Source organism: Sphaerodactylus townsendi, linkage group LG14, assembly GCF_021028975.2.
Source record: "Sphaerodactylus townsendi isolate TG3544 linkage group LG14, MPM_Stown_v2.3, whole genome shotgun sequence".
NCBI classification, from domain to species: domain Eukaryota; kingdom Metazoa; phylum Chordata; class Lepidosauria; order Squamata; family Sphaerodactylidae; genus Sphaerodactylus; species Sphaerodactylus townsendi.
The window spans coordinates 28,223,537-28,240,570 of NC_059438.1; the positions used below are offsets into that span (position 1 = coordinate 28,223,537).

At 45.7% G+C, this 17,034-nt stretch overlaps 1 protein-coding gene across 3 annotated transcripts in view; it reads right to left on the reverse strand.

Moving 5' to 3' along the window:
- NDRG4 (NDRG family member 4) overlaps positions 1-17,034 on the reverse strand; it is a 55,663-nt gene that overhangs the window by 36,275 nt on the left and 2,354 nt on the right. For all 3 annotated transcript variants that reach the window (XM_048516212.1, XM_048516209.1, XM_048516208.1), the window contains exons 2-3: positions 10,332-10,423; positions 4,503-4,547 (exon numbers count right to left, since the gene is read on the reverse strand). In XM_048516212.1, the coding sequence (XP_048372169.1) occupies positions 4,503-4,547; positions 10,332-10,400 (114 nt within the window). In that variant the 5' untranslated portion in view covers positions 10,401-10,423. The remainder of the gene's footprint in view (positions 1-4,502; positions 4,548-10,331; positions 10,424-17,034) is intronic.

Sequence of the window (17,034 nt, forward strand, 5' to 3'; positions counted from 1 at the left end):
CTGCTTTTTTGACCCAACACATAGTCCCCAAATTGGCAAACTTAAAAACCTTTCAAACATTAACACTTTCAAACATTAAAAGTGGCATTTAAAAAACACAAATGTATTGTGTGTGTGTATAAACAATTATATAAAACACATAAACATACAAACATGGAGGAGGGCTAATAAGAATTAGTGAGGAAACATCAAACAAACAAAAGTCTTCTCCCACTAGCTTAAGAAAACAATAGAGCGAGAAAGATTAATGTCCCATGGGACTGTGTTTCAAAGTTTTGGTGCTACAACTGAGAAGGCCCTTTCATGGGTTGTCACCTGTGTAGCCTCAAATAATGGGGGCACCTAAAGCAGGCCCACCAAAGATGACCAGAGGGGGCAGACAGATTCATATGGGATTAAGCAGTCCCTAAGGTGTGCTAGCCCAAAAATACACTGCACTGGGCTTTGAAGATCAATGCCAGCATCCTTATTCTCACACATGATACATGTAATTTAATTTTGCTCAGTAGGAGAAGCAGTGGCATAGTGGTTAAGAGCAGGTGCGTTCTAATCTGGGTTTGATTCCCTGCTCTGCTGCTTGAGTTGCCGAGGCTTATCTGGGGAATTCAGATTAGCCTGTGCACTCCCACACACGCCAGCTGCATGACCTTGGGCTAGTCACAGTTCTTCTGAGCTCTCTCAGCCCCACCCACCTCACAGGGTGTTAATTGTGAGGGGGAAAGGAAAGGAGATTGTAAGCCCCTTTGAGTCTCCTACAGGAGAGAAAGGGGGTATATAAATCCAAACCCTCCCCCTCCTCCTCTTCCTTCTCCTCCTTCTATTACTAAGAGAGATTACTTTTATGTTCCTTCCATACTAAATCAAACTAAGAAACTTGTACTTCCTCAACAGTAAAATTCTTCCTAAAGTCAATACCAATATTAACATATGATGAAAGAATAATACAATCCAGAAGCAGTAGAAGGTTCATCAGATTCCCATGACTATCAGTTGCAAAAGGACTTTCTGTGACTTCAGGTTGTCAACACTGTGGTTCCCAAAGTGCAGATCTACTTAATACCATTATGGTCCTGCAATTATTTATTTATGTATTATGCAATTGCTATAACACCCTTCCCCTTCCAGGCTCAGGGCAGTTCCCCACCTTTATAAAACACAGAACAGCAAATATAAGCCTGCGTGATCATATGGAAACCTCAAGGATTGCATGGATATATCTGTTTCAGGCCTAGAAACCAAACTGTACAGTTTGTGACATGGAAACAGACATGCAGAAAGGCAGAGTTCCTTGGTCAGGCCTAGAGGCGCTGCAGAAATCTGTGGCAGGAAAAACAAGGTTTTTGTAGGTTTTGCTCCACTGTCCTGAAAAAGCCAGTGACCTTCTGTCCATGGTGCTGAAACAGGAATAGCAACTCTGCAGCTGGCCTGGAGAAGTGTCAAACCTAGTACACTATCCCAGGCATCTTAGAGGAAAGAGAGTGATAAAACTGTAAGGAATTAGCAAACAATATTACATTCAATAGTTCTGCCATTTGGGTTGTAGTTGAGACTACACACGCCTGTCACCAAAGAAAATATGACATTGCTGTTGAATTCCGCTCCCTCAAAAGACTGTAGTAACTCACTATTGATTACCTGTGAATTCGTGTGTGTGTGCATGCATCAATTCAATCCAAACCAGCACTGAGAGTCTCAAATGGGATTGCAGACCATTCCCCATATGCAGTGTCAATCCACTGTGTGTGCAGTGTACAGGTTGCCGGGCAGTTCTGCCAGCACACTGAACCATATTTCATGTTCTGCACTTGTTTCAGCTTTCTGTAATCCTAGCCCTAAAGCATTGTTTGTTAGATGTCTCATCCTATTGACTGCATTGATTTACACTGTGCAATCCACCTTGAGTATCATTGAGAAAGGGGGAAGAAATAAAATAAAACAATAATAAATGTAAAGGGTGAGTAGGCATGTAGTATAGTATCCACACTTTAAGGCACACATATAAAATAATCTTCCACAAAAAATGAAGACCATAATATGAAGTCAAGACTCAAACAGGAAACCAAAAAGCTGTGGAGGCTTATCTGGGGAATTCAGATTAGCCTGTGCACTCCCACACACGCCAGCTGGATGACCTTGGGCTAGTCACAGCATTTCGGAGCTCTCTCAGCCCCACCCACCTCACAGGGTGTTTGTGGTGGGGGGGAAGGGAAAGGAGATTGCAAGCCCCTTTGAGTCTCCTACAGGAGAGAAAGGGGGACATAAATCCAAACTCTTCTTCTACAAAAAGGTGACAGACTAATATTACCATGCTTCCCCCATGAGTATTAAAATCAGAATAAATTATCCACAGAATCAGGCCTAATGCTACAGATCGCAGATTCCAGTCTTGCGTTAAACATGTGTACTCTTTGCTCTCAACCATGATTGTATCTACAGGAGGCTTTGGCTTTGTTCCACTCTGGCATCCAAATTGGAGCACTTCTTGAGAGGAGATCATCTTGCACAGCATCAGGTTTCAACCCTCCCTTCCCCAGCCTCAGTTCTTTCTTTCCCCAAAATGTTTTGCTATGACCTTACTGGGAAGAGCGTATGCCAAGTGTGTTATCTGTGCTGTCTGGATAGGTAAGGGTGCCCTTTTCATAGGTCCTCTCCAAATTTGGTGCTGTTTTCGTCATTATCTAATTAAAGAGCTTTTCACAGAATTTAAAGGAATTTGGAAATTTCTAAAGCACAATAATGCTATAGCAAGTTATTTAATTCTAAAAGCCTTCCAGTGGTGCAGCAGGGGAAAATGATGGCCAACCAAGGAACGTCTGCAGAAAATTCTTGTGGGGTAGTTCTGCCGCCATTGCAAATGCCTCTGCTTTATTCTGGCAATGATAAGAACATGGAGAATCCTTGGTGTTTGGAGGCATTTTGACAGGAATTCTAACATTATGTATTAGGGATCGATGGTTTTCCTATCTATATAACATCTTGCTTAACTGAGCCTGCTCTCATTATATACTAGGGATCGATGGTTTTCCTATCTATATAACATCTTGCTTAACTGAGCCTGCTCTTATTTTGTACCCAAGGATGGAAGATAAAAAGAAGCATTCATTGGCACTACCTAGAGATTCCAGCAAGGAACCTATGATAACAGAGAACAACTCATTCTGTAAGGCTACTGATAAATGTGCAGGGGGCACAGGCAGGCAATCTACCCCCCCTCCCCCAGACCTATTCAAATGGTGATTCAGAGAGGAAGAGTTACTTCATTGAGAGAGAATTCCCTATTGGGGGTGGTTCTTCTGAGGAAAAGGAGCAGTGCCTCTATATGCTCACTGGATATGTGGATCATGCTAAATGCACATTGCCGTGACACGGCAAGTCAAAACAACAGAAATATCACTGGCATCTGCATCACTTGGCAGCTTGCCTATAAACTTCCACCCTTCTCTTGTGGCACTGTATCACCAGTACCAAGCTACCCTAACAATACTGAACTGGCCCCTCCTCAGACCTGCAGCCAATCAAGGGTACAGAATCCAGAAACATCTGCTGAGTCAGGAGGGGTCATGGCTCAATAGAAGAGCCTCTACTTTCTATGCAGAAGATCCCAGGTTCGGTCCTCAGCATCTCCAGTTAAAAGGACCTGGCAGCAGTCGTAGAGCATCTGATTTGCAAGCAGAAGATCACAGCTTCAGTCTCTGGCCCCCAGCTGCTGTCTGTCAGAGTAAGCCAAGCTGACCTTGATGGACTAAAGAGCTGATTCAGAATAAGGAAGCTTCATGCATTCATGTCTTGCGACCAATGTATTGAGAAGGGCCATAACTCAGCGGTAGATCATCTGTTTTGCATGCAGAAGGTCCCAGGTTCAATCCCCGGCATCTCCAGTTGAAAGGATCAGGTGGAAGGTGATGTCACTCAGCTTGAGATCCTGAGCAGCGCTGTGTACCTTGTGCTGGGCAAGCCCAAAGAAAGACTTGGATGTCTCAACTTGAGCCAGTTCTCTGGCAGATTAAAGCGCAAAAGCTATAGATAGAACTACCTGTAGCAGGTGCTCAAAACACTCCGCCTAAGATGCTACACCCCCACTACGGCTTTTAATGCTTCTCCCTTCTCCAAACATAACCAATGTCCTTCAGTGAGTGCCCTAACTGGACTGCTAAGCCAGCATCTTCCCAATAACAACAGGCTCTGCCATCTGGCATAGTGGTACGATGCAGCGGTTACAGTGCTAGACTATGATCTGGGAAACCCAGGCTTAAATCCCTACTCAGCCACAGAAGCTAGCTAGGTGACCTTGGGCCAGTCACACATGTTCAGGCTCACCTATCTCACAGGATTAGAGTCAAGAGAAAATGGCGGAGGGGACAACAACATAAGCCACTTTGGGTCCTTGCTCAGGAGAAAGTATAAACGAAGTAGAAGTAAAGTATAAATGGAGTCAATGAGTACATAATTAATAAAAATCTATAGAAGAGTGCACAAGGCACAAAGGCCAAGGGGCAGCCTACCTTCCAATCTGTGTCCATGGCAGACAGGAAAGTATCGGAATTCTCCTGGAAGAAAATAAAACAAGCATGAAAGAAAATGGTTAGTGGGCAAATTATCCTTTCTGAAAGAGTTTTTATCCCACCCTTTCTCCCAGAAACTCAGGATGGCATAAGACGCACCCCTTTGAACAATCCCTTGAGGTAAATTAGGCTAGCAAATACTGGGATGGATTCAGGCTAAATTTTCCGCTAATGGAAGGGGAGGTATGATTTCCACCAGTTCCCCCTTCCTGCTGCAGACTCCCAGTTTGCCTCTCATAGTGTTCCCAAGGGTCTTCTTTCTCTCCAGAGCAGCATTTTGGGGAGATCAATCAGCTGCAGCCTGGGGGGTTGTGTGTGCGTGTGCGAGGATAGTTCTGTTCTGCTGACAGAAGTGTTTTCTTGTCAGTGGAAAATTTTAGTCTGGATCCAGCCCAATGTCTGTCCAAGGTCACCCCATGAGCATTGTACATAGATAGAAACCTGGGTTCCCATGTAGCTCTGCAGCTCCCTGTCCCGATCTTTAAAAAGCCCCACAATATACACTTTCCGAGGCTGCTGTTGAAAGAGACTTCCTTAACTCTTTCCCTTTGCTGAACATCAGCACACACGCACATGCGCACACACACCCCACAAACAAAATAAAGGTGTAGTTCTGCCCTAAGCCCAACACATGGGTGGGGGGGGGGGGAGAAGTGAGAGACCATCAATGCACTGTTATTGAGAATATTTCCCTTTGCAAAGTGCCATGCCCACCATCTGTCTCTAAAGACCAACCAAAAGCTTTCTCAGTTTCTACATTAATGGCAATGCCTCCCCGGCCCCTGCAAAAAAATAAAAAAAATCGAAAAGCCCATTAGGCACTTATAAAGCAACCTGGAAGGCTAAGCATAGATGGACGGTGCTTAGGTCCTATGTTCTTTTAGCTTTGAGCATTAGAATCAAGTTTTCTGATAGATGGTTGATAGATGAGAGGAATCCCCATTAAGGCAGGATTTATATACTTGTTAATAAAAGTGTTGATACTAATAGTGAAGAGGGTCTTTTCATCTCCCAGTTCAGAAGGGGTCAGATGAAACACTGCTTGGATGGGTATGTTTTGGGTAAGGAATAAAACGTCCGTGTTTACCAACAACACAACATTATTCCAGCAAATTATGAGGAGTTCTTTGCCAATTGGACAAGTGCCAAATGAGCTTCAGTGTAGACAAAGGATAAAGTGATGCATGTTGGGGCGGAGGGGGGGACTTAATGTTATATGTGCCTGATCAGGTCTAAACTGGCAGTGATTGAACAGGAAAAGGAGGCTGGGAAAACATCAAATTCTGTTCTAGGGATTACTACGCAAGGGATTTAAAACAAAGCAGGCTTTATTGCAAATGCCCTTGTGATCTATGATATGGCTGCATTTGGAAATCCGTGCACAGTTCTGATAACCCACCCCCAAAGAGATATTGTAGATACTGGAAAATGTGTTGAAAGGGGCAACCAAAATGATCAAGGGACTGCGGTATTTTCCCTCTGAGGAAAAGCTAAAGAAATGGGACTTTCTGGTTCAGAGAAAAGACACAACAGAGGTTTATAAAAACATCTGTGGTCTGCAGAACATGGATAGAGATTTTTTTCTCTCTCTTTATCCCAAAATACTAGAACTTGGCTGACCTCAGTGAAAACTGATGAGCAGTAATTCAGAGCTTAGAAAAGGAAACACCGTTTCACACAATACATAATTAACTTCTGGAACTCACAGCCATACTAGCTGCAATGGTTTTAAAGAGGGACTGGACAACATGAAGAAGAAGAAGAAGAAGGAGGAGGAGGAGGAGGAGGAGGAGGAGGAGGAGGAGGAGGAGGAGGGGGAGGGGGAGGAGGAGGAGGGGGAGGAGGAGGAGGGGGAGGGGGAGGGGGAGGGGGAGGAGGAGGAGGGGGGGTGGAGGAGGAGGAGGAGGAGGGGGTGGAGGGGGTGGAGGACTCTCCTTACAGGAGAGAAAGGTGGGATATAAATCCAAACTCCTCCTCCTCCCTCTCCCCACAACAGACACCTGGTGATGTAGGTGGGGCTGAGAGAGTTCCAAAGAACTGTGACTAGCCCAAGGCCACCCAGCAGGAATGTACCAGTGTGGAAACACATCTGGTTCACCAGATAAGCCTCTGCCACTCAGGTGGCAGTGAGCTAATGGCAGATAGCCATGATGGATGAATAGTCAGTTAATAGCAGTTAGCCATGATGGATGACTGGGTTCTCCATGTTCAGAGGCAGTAGGCCTTTGAAAGCTTGTTGCTGGGGGAAGCAGCAATAGGGGAACCCTGAGGTCTCCGTCCTGTGATACACCTTCCAGGGCATCTCACTGGCCACTGTGGGAAATGGTGCAGCCTGCTAAATGGAGCTCTGATTTATCTCACTTTGCTGCTGGTGCACAAATTTGTATTTTTAAAAAACTGGTGACATCTGCTTCACTAAGAGGTGAAAGCATGACAAAAGAGGTAGGTATATACCCCATGAGAAATAGTGGCTTGAGTTTCCTAAACTGAAATAAAACAATAACAAATTCACTGATCAGCTCCTAGAAAGATTACTCCCCTAAAAGTGAGGATAACACCAAAAGTTCCATCAGATAGTCCCACTTGGAAAATCCCTTATGGAATAACCATGTGCAAAATTGATGGGTAATGTTATATGTGGAAAGCTAACATTGTCCCCAGCATCCTCTTCCCATTAAACATTAATAGACCAAGATTTCTTCCTAGCTGATCACTTTTCTCCTTCTCTACAAAAGAAAAAAATGAAACAAAAACAAGGAGCTGTCCTACTTGGCTAGTAGAATTTATTCTCTAGGGGCGAAAGTTTGTTTATTTACATTGTTTATAGTCTGCCTTTCGAACTGGGGCTCGAGGTGGGTTACATAGAGTGAGTGTGCATGAAATTTCACAGATTTTCCGATATACCAAACTGCAACACACGGAGGCAAATCTTTGCTCAGAGAAGCATGCCGTCTCACTTTGGACAATGGCAGGGTGGAGGAATCACCAAGGACAAACAGAAGAAGAGGGGCACAGGGGATCAATTTCAGATCCCACCCATGGGTCTCATTTCAGCTGCAGCCAAAGCATAAGGTGTTACTTCAAAGAGGAGAGGCGGGGGTCAGAGGTAAGGTTGGAGGAAGAGAATGCAAAATATCCTTCCTCATTGAGGGTGCTCCAGGCTTCAAGCACCTTCTAGATAAGAAGTGAGACCAAGAGCAGAAGCAACAGATTCACTGTGTTGTATCTTCCCTGAATTCAGGCGAACTGGAAAATTCCTCCAAGCTAAGGAGCTTTCCTCCAATGCCCGTGCAGAGCCTCTTCCTTCCAAGGGAGGATCCTTAAACTCATTAAGGCTGGAGGGAGGTGCCAAGCTTGGGGTGGAGGATTGGTGGAGGGACAAACAAGTGCGTGTTGGAAGACAAGCAGCAGAGGCGTTCCTCCCATTGGGCAAAGTGGGCAGTTGTCCAGGGCACCCCCTTGTGAGGGGCGCAAAAACTGCAGGTTCGTTTGTGGGATTTTTTGTATTTTCAGTGTTTTTCCGTTTTTGGCCTGCTGTGGGCGCAGTTTTTAGGCTAGCAGCACCAAAAATTCAAGGATGTTTCGGGAGACTCTCCTGGTGCTATCACCTTTGAGGGTCCATATCTTTGGACCCCCTAAACCAAGCTTCACCAAACCTGGGTGGTATCATTAGGAGAGTCTCCTAAAGATACCCTGAACATTTGGTGCTGCTAGCTTAACAATTGCACCCCTGACAGCAGGCACCCCCCACATTTCCCCAGATTTTCCTTTTAAATCCCCCCTCTTTGGCATGGATTTAAAGGGAGAATCTGAGGTCCCCAGTTTAAACATTGAAAGTGATGCTGTTTCAGGGTAGGGAAGAATCAACCTCAAAATAGCATCACTTTCAATGTTGTTTAAACTGGCAACCCCAGATTTTCCCTTTAAGGTGGATTTAAAAGGAGAATCTGGGCTCCCTAGTTTAAACACCATTGAAAATGATGCTGTTTGGGGGTGGATTCCAGTTTAAACTAGATTAGCCCAGATTCTCCTTTTAAATCCACCTTAAAGGGAGAATCTGGGATTCCCAATTTAAATAACATTGAAAGTGATGCTGTTTCCCCCAATTGGGGGGACTGGATACAACACCATAACATGTTTTCATAGCAGTAATAAAACATTTTGAAAGCATTTTGAAACTGTTTTCAAAAAATTATTTCTGCTGTGTGGCATAGCCTATTGCTGTGTTCCGATTTGTGAGTTGGGGCACGTTCTATAATGTGATGGTGACTTTGAAATGACCTGGTGTAAAAAATCATTGCTTGGTCACAGTGGGGGAGGGTGACTGCCCATGGGGGGATGCCAAACTCCAGTTTGCCCGGATACACCACTGGGCATAGCTACAAGGGGGCCGTGGGGTGCACGTTGCACTGGGCACGCACTTGGGGGCATCAAAGTCAGCTTTTGCCCAGGGATCCAGTTTGCCTAGTTACACCACTGACAAGCAGGGATAGGTGGGTGGGGAAAAGTCCACTGAGTATGGCTCTTCAGGCTTTTGATGAACCTGGCTGGGCTTGCAAACAGCTTCCGTTGCCGCACTAAATGAGTGGGCCTTTAAGTGGCCACAAGATTCTGCCATAAACTGTGGGCTAGTTTAGATAATTTCTGGCTTCAGAGGTATTTCCTTGTTCTATGTTCTGCAGCTTTGGCAATTTGTTCTTCTAACACCTTTGACTGCCTTCCTGTTCACATACTTTGGGGTGCAGTGACTCATTCTTTAGTTGAGGAAGATGTCCACTAAGACATGACACCTTGTATTTCACTCCCTCCTTGGCTCAGCTACACAGCCTTGTTAGCATCTGTCGTATCAACAGAGCCCTTTGTAATATGTGGCACATATTTTCACTGGCCCTCTGTGGTAGAGACTTTAAAGAAAGTTCACATTTGGGGAAAGGGATCTGGCAGTCCCAACCAAAACCTTCTTCTCTCTTCTGACTATTCCTCTGACTCTTTTCACATGGTTTTTTCTCTCTTTTTAAGAGATGTTTTGTTTTGAAATTAAATACAATTATATTGGACTTTGTGAGCATTTTCTCACTCACGTATCTTTTGAATTTGAACACTGTTCCAAATTATTTTGATACCCTACTTTGTTCTCCTCAGGGGACCCAAAGCAGCTTATAGCATTCTCCTTTCCTCTTTTTTAAACCCTCACAACAGCCCTGTGAGGTAGGTAAGAATGAGAATGTGTAACTGGCCCAAGGTCACCCAGTCAGCTGCAGTTGCAGAACAAGGATTTGAGCCTGTTCCTTCCACATCTTAGTTTAACACTCTAATCTAGCTGTGGCCAACCTATGGTGCTCCAGATGTTCACAGACTACAATTCCCATCAGCCCCTGCCAGCATGGAGCACCATAGGTTGGCCACCCCTGCATAATCACTATACCACCCCAGCCCCAAAGGGATCTGACAAGAGTTCTCTGGAGTCAGGATCTGGACAGAGCCCACAGTTGCTTCTCCTCTTATCTCATGCGCCTGTCAGATAACAACTGGGTTGCAAACAGTGGTGGGATTCAGCAGGTTCGCACCACTTTGGCAGAACTGGTTGTTAAATGGTGCTTGTAACCAACCAGTTGTTAAATTATTTGAATCCCACCACTGGTTACAAACCAGTTTGCAGCCACATCTTTGAACAAGCTGCCTAAGGCCCATCTTTTCCAAAGAAGAAAGGGTTCGTGTTCCTAGGCCCAAGAGGATCTGAATCCTCCATGATAAATGAAAAGGACTCACCAGCTCAGCATCCTGTCCTCGAAGAAGTGGCTTCTCTTCTGTGAATCGCATCTCATGCAGCCCAGCCATGGTCACTTTCTGAAGCAGAAGTCCTACATCGGAAAGAGACCCCGAGACACACAGGTCAACTCAGCCCTGCAGTGGACAAAACAGGCTGTCCCAGGAGATGACAAGGCCTTGCACACCCAAGGAAAATCAAATTATTATTGTTGTTGTTGTTAATTAATCTTGTATACCGCCCTCCCCCGGAAGGCTCAGAGAATGTGTTTATTTGAAAAGGGATACACCATCTTGTTAGAGACTTGCCCCAAGGCAGCTTCCAAAGAACAAAATCACCAAATCATAAAGCAGCATAAAATCATTAAACTATTAAAACCGACCCAGAACATTTTTTTAAAATAGTGCCATCCTAAACATGTCTACTCAGAATCCTATTTAATGGGGCTTACTCCCAGGAAAGCATTCTCAGGATTACCCAGCTCACAGCCTAAAATGAACCTCATGAAACAGTCCCCAGGTAGGAAGCAGACTGTAAAGACCGATTTAAAAGATCGAACCCCACAGGTAAAAGCCTGAGTGTAAAATAATGTTTTGACCTAGTGGGTAAAGAAGACTAGGGTAGGTGCCAGGTGAGCCTCAGGGAAAAGAAGAAGAAGAAGAAGAAGAAGAAGAAGAAGAAGAAGAAGAAGAAGAAGAAGAAGAAGAAGAAGAAGAAGAAGAAGAAGGAGGGAGGAGGGAGGAGGGAGGAGGAGGGAGGAGGAGGAGGAGGAGGAGGAGGGAGGAGGAGGAGGAGGAGGAGGAGGGAGGAGGAGGGAGGAGGAGGGAGGAGGAGGAGTTTAGTTATATCCCCCCTTTCTCTCCTGCAGGAGACTCAAAGGGGCTTCCACAAGCTGGGCCACAGACAGCAGAGCTTGTGAGGAGGATCTGAGAGGGTCGGAATGGGAGGAAGCAGTCCTTCACATACCATGCCACTTACAGCCTTAAAGGGAAGAACCAACACTCTGTTTTGTGCCTAGGAAAAGACAGGCAGCTCTTCCAGCAGATCTTCCAGCACAGGGCAGGTATTTTAAAAAGAATGAATGCCACCTGGCATTTCTAAACTGCTTAGAAAGATTCCCAACGCATTGCACAACAGAGCAAGTGAGTTGGCAATCCAGACCAAGTTGAGAAAAATCTAATAATGTTAGAACAAAATCATGGCAAGGCACAAATTGAGGCTCCTTCCATACATGCAGAATAATGCACTTTCGATCCACTTTCACAATTGTTTGCAAGTGGATTTTGCTATTTTGCACAGTAAAATCTAGCTGCAAAGTGGGTTGAAAGTGCATTATTCTGCATGTGCGGAAGGGGCCGGTGTGAGGACTCTGCTTACACGGAGTTTCAAACAGCTGCCATGGCTGAGGCTCACAGGAAGCAGAGAAATGTCTTTCCTAAGATGAAGCAGCTCCACAAATCTCCTCCCCAACACTACACAAAGCAGTACAGACACATACAATCAGGACTGGAAATGTGGGACTCAGAGCCAAAAGTCACTCAGGATGGACAGAACAGAGAGAAGGAGTGGGGGTGGGACAGAGAACCAAAGTCCACAGAAGTGCTCTGTAGGTGAGTCAGACCAAGAACTGGCCCCTCAGCCTTTGGTGATTAAGAGAGAAAAATGATACTCAGAAAGAAGCCAGTCCCAGACAGAACACTCAAGACAGGAACCTCAAACCCTTCCTGCCTGCACACACACTAATTATTACTTTATCTATTGGATGTCTTATTCTGCAGATTGCACTGCTTTACATTGAGTCATGTGCCTCAAGTCTTGTGAAAAAGTCAGACTATAAATAATATAAATAAATAAAATTGCCATGGGTCACACCATACACAGAAATTCTCTGGCCTCAGCCCCACTGAAATGAACTGGAAACAGATACACTGAAACTGCTGTTCTTTTCAGTAAGGTGACCATTCCAGTGGACTGACCGGGGCTTTCTGTTTCCCACACAAAGTCACTGTTCATTTCCTTCATACATTCTTCTAAGCTTGAGGTGTCCCAGGCTTCATTCCCAAGCTTGCCACAAACCTTCCTGGGTGACTTTGCTGGTCAGAGTTGTTATGAGAAAAAGAAAAAGAAAACAGTTTGATTTATATTCCACCCTTCTCTCCTGTAAGGAGACTCAAAGCAGCTTACAAACTCCTTTCTTTCCTCTCCTCACAACAGACAGCTTGTGAGGCAGGTGGGGCTGAGAGAATTCTTCAGAGAACCGTGACTAGCCCAAGGTCACCCAGCAGGTGTCATGTGTAGGAGCAGGGAAACAAATCTAGTTCACCAATAAGAGTCCACTGCTAAACCCAGTTGTCAAGATTAGTCTGCCACTCCTGACCACTACACCATGCTGAAAATAAAACAGAGGCGGGGAGAACTATGGCTGCTTCCTTGCACTCTTTCCGTCCCTACCCTTCCTCTAAAAAGGATTCAAGAAGCAGCCAAGGCTCTCCTCTGTTTTACCCTCACAACAACCTTGTGAGGTAGGCAAGGTGGAGAGAGAGCAACAAGCACAAAGGCACCCAGCAAGACTGGAAGAGCACTATCTTGAGCCACAGTCCAGCCTGACCCTTGTTTCTCCTCAGGGGTCCCAGAAGAGTCTTCAAGAGGATCTCACCATCCTTATGGCACAAGTGGGATGTCCTTATAATAGATCATTTTGACAACAAAAACCACCTTTTTGTCCTGAGGGCAGAGCTGCCAACCTCCAAAACCTCCACCACTAAAGGCAAAAGGGAGAAGAGATGCCATTTAGTTTGGGCTTCGCAGAGGCCATCCGCTCCATTTTCTGTCCCTGTGGCTCCCCTGGGGGATCTTGAAGATGTCTCTGCTAATCAAGGGCAGCGGATAACACACTGTCCACGCCACCAGAGCCAGATGCAAAAGGTGCCAGCCACAGACAGACAGTCATGTGATCTCGCCTGCCATCTGGTTGTATTTTTGCCATTGCAGTGTTGAGAAGCCTAGGGAAGAAACAGGCATTTAAACGGGCTTCAAATCTCAGGCAGAAAGGAGGGAGTTTTTCCTGCCTCTCTGCAATTGGACTGGGAAGAGGTCCAATTGCTTTGGAAAGAAGGACAAAGTCTTGCCTGAAGAGACAGCAACCCACAGGGTTTCCTGCACTGTAATCCGAAGAGACGCTCAGCCCTGATGCTTCTGGTTTTTCAAAAAATAGCTTGGAGAACACCAGAGGCTTCAGTTATACACATGCGGCCAGCTACCTTCAAGCTGCTCTGCCCACAATACATAAGGATTCATCAGGTAAAATCAGAAGGCCTCTGAGGGCCTCTGGAACCAGCCGTTCACGCCATAAGGCATGCGACTTTACGGGCCAAGGAAATGACATCACTTGCCAAGCTAAGACATCATCATTACTCAGCAACTCTGAAGCCGAGCAGCCACCATCCACGGGGGCAGAGCGAAGCCATTGGGACTGTCTCCTGCAAGGACGCCTGGACATTTATTTCGGCTGATGACAGGGGTCTTGCTCTCAAGGGCAGGGGGTGGAGTGGTGAGGGTGCCCAGCAGCCAGCTGCTTTACCTTCTCCCAGATAACCCCGTCTCTCTGTGTGGGCCCGGAGGCCTCGGTGGTGCAATATTAAGGGAAAAGAAAATTGAATCAAGCCACCAGCAGGCACGCTCAGCTTTACTGCATTGGAAAGCCTCTGCCAAGTAAGAGCAGGCTCCCTGCAAATCAAATAGACAGAGAATGTCTCCTGTCCAGCAGAAAACAGGCCGAGACCCAAAGCCATGCAGATCAGCTGCTCATTAGAAACTGGCAGTTTTACCAGCTGCCACTCACAGCCTGCCAGAGTTCTGTGTGGATGGCTACACATGCAGATATTCATCTGGGCCTGTGAGTTCAGCACACCAAGAATCCCCATTTGACTGTTTTTGAAAATTAAGCATCCGGGACTTCCAGACGTCTGTGATATCGCAAAGGCTGGCTAGGAAAAGAGGGAGATATTGCTAGTCACCAAAATCCTGCAAACCCTTCCTATGGCTAGCAAAAAAAAGGGGGGGGGGGCTTGTATGTGGAGGATTCAGACCCATCCTGAAATGTCTTGGTACACAAGCCTGACCTACAGGGCTTGGGGTCAGGGCACCAGGCACAGCCCCAAAGATTCCTGGGGCTAACAAATGAAGAATAATGCCAAAAGAGGTGTCCGGTCACAGAGGGTGCCTCCCAGTCTCAGGACCTCTATAAGGCATTCTTGAAAGTCGTATGATACAGCCGTGTGGGATGCCTAGATGTCTCAGCCTTGGCTTTACCGGGCTCATTTCACACCTGATGCCCAGCAAACAGGCCTGAGGGGGCCTCAGTTCAGTGGGTATCTGCCTTCCCCGGATCACTCTGAAGGACATCCAGGCCTACACAGCTACTACTGGGCTGTGGAATTGCTACAAAAACAAGAAAAGAAGAAAATGTCAGCTGTTCATCTAGCAGGCTGACGGGAGACATTTACTCATTATTATGCACATGTTTACATACATCGTGCTCAACAAGGATAATCCGGACAGAAAGAAGGTCATGTCTTCACAGGAAAGAGTGCCAAGTATGACAGTGGAAGAGGAGGAGAAAAGAGCCTGAGAACAGGCCAGAACACTTCCTCAGGCTTTGGTAAAGTTGGGGATAGACAGAAGATTTCAGCAATACCTTGACAGAAAAGGTGGGATTGTGCAGAGGGGATAGAAAAGTGCATCAACACAACTGGTCGAGGGTAGAAACAGCTGGGGTGTATGTGAAAAATTGATTCCAAAGAGGGGAGTTATTGGAAGAGACAAGACAAGGAAGTATTGTGGAAGGTTTTCATGGCCGGAATCACTAGGGTGTTGTGGGTTTTCCAAGTTGTATGGCCGTGTTCCGGTAGCATTTTCTTCTGACGTTTTGCCTGCATCTGTGGCTGGCATCTTCAGAGGATCTAATGGTACCTTGTCCTAAGACAAGGAAGTGTCGAATCATAAGGGCAGAAAGAGGCAGCAAAAGAGAATGCAGAAAGATTTGGGGCTGAACAGGAGAAACCAGATCAGAGAGGGTAAGTGCGAAATGCCCCGGCGCTCAGACATAAAGTCAATGCCCTGACCCAACTGTAGATCTGTTCATGAGTAAACAGTACAGCCCCACCCCCCTTACATCTGTCAACTGACATTGATTTTTTTGGAATGAATTGATTTGTTCATGCCACATCTATAATTACTTTAGAAAAACCATAACATGTGCAGTAAAATGTCTGGAAAGGACTTTGTTTTAATGACAGACACTTCCCAGCCGGTACTGGTCAATGTCAACATTTGAATGGATATCCTTTACTGACAGCACTTGGTCATTCATGACACTGACAAGGGAACATCTCAAATGACTGAGCTATGTGAATGTACCGGACATTCGCAACCAGGCCTCGGTCAGGACAAATTTTGCCCTGTTACTAAAGGCACAGCCTTGATCTTCGCAGTTGGTGTCAGAATGTCATGGCATCTCCTTCTGACCTCTAAACACATGTAGATGTAAGCTTTCCCACAGCTTCATCCTTTTTCAGCTTCCTCATCCCACGTGCCAGTAGATCTCTGCTAAAATGTCTCCCAAAAGGCCCCGCCCATTTTGTCTTCCGGCTTGCCCCTTATGCTCCACCCGTATTCCTTCCAAATTCCTCAACACCCCAGTTCAAAATCCACTTCTCCAGGGAAGAACCAAGCCCCTCGGTTCACATATCACATTTTCTTGGCCAACCAGGACAACCTGACATCTGTTTAGGTGTTTATGTAACTGGCAGGGTGACCAGTTGTAATTTGGCAACCAACCTCTTTCATCTTTGCAAGAAAAAACTGGACCTACCAGCATTCTCTCTACTGTGCAATTGTTCAAAACTGAAGAGCCTGCCTGCACAGACTCTGAGGCCTCCTCCACTCACTGGGAAGTCTAGCAATGTTTTAACTTTCCCATCTAGTGGAAACGTTGCCATTGTCCCCTGTCAAGTGTTAAGAATGGATTGAATGGCAAGATATTTTTAAAAGCAACACCCATAATTTGAGGGTGGTGAATTCACTGTTGGCTGCTATGGACATTGCAAACCTTGAGTTACATTGGGATTGGAAAGGGAGAGATAGAAGCAGTGGGGAAAAAAACCCTTAGAATAAAAGCTAAAAATGCAAAGCAGTCGTAATAATAAATGGCAGAACTGAGCAGATGAACTGCTTGAGAACAAACACCAAGTAAACCCCGGTAAAGAACAAGCGCAAGGACAGACAGACAATTTATCACAGTCTGCGTGTCTTTCTGCATAATGCAGAGATCCGTGTTTCCAGCACATGGTCCTTTGAATTCCTTCCTTCCATCGAATAAAAATTTATATTCCAGCTAAACCATGCATTTTTGCAGATAACAGCAAGTGTCAAGCATATGCCTTGCATATAGGAGGACCCAAGTACAGTTAGTTCCTGGCACTACCAGTCAAAGGACCTCCTGTTATCCGGGCAGATGGAGAGCCCTGATAAAGAGACTCTACCAGGCAGAGCAAACCAGTATTGGGCTTGATAGATGGCTTCCTATGTTTACAAAGGTTAGATAGCAACGCTTTGCATTGCATTTGCAAAATCGTCTTAAAATGGAGGACATCTGGCTAGCCAACACCACATCTCACCGGGGTGGGGGGGGGGGGAGGGTAGAGA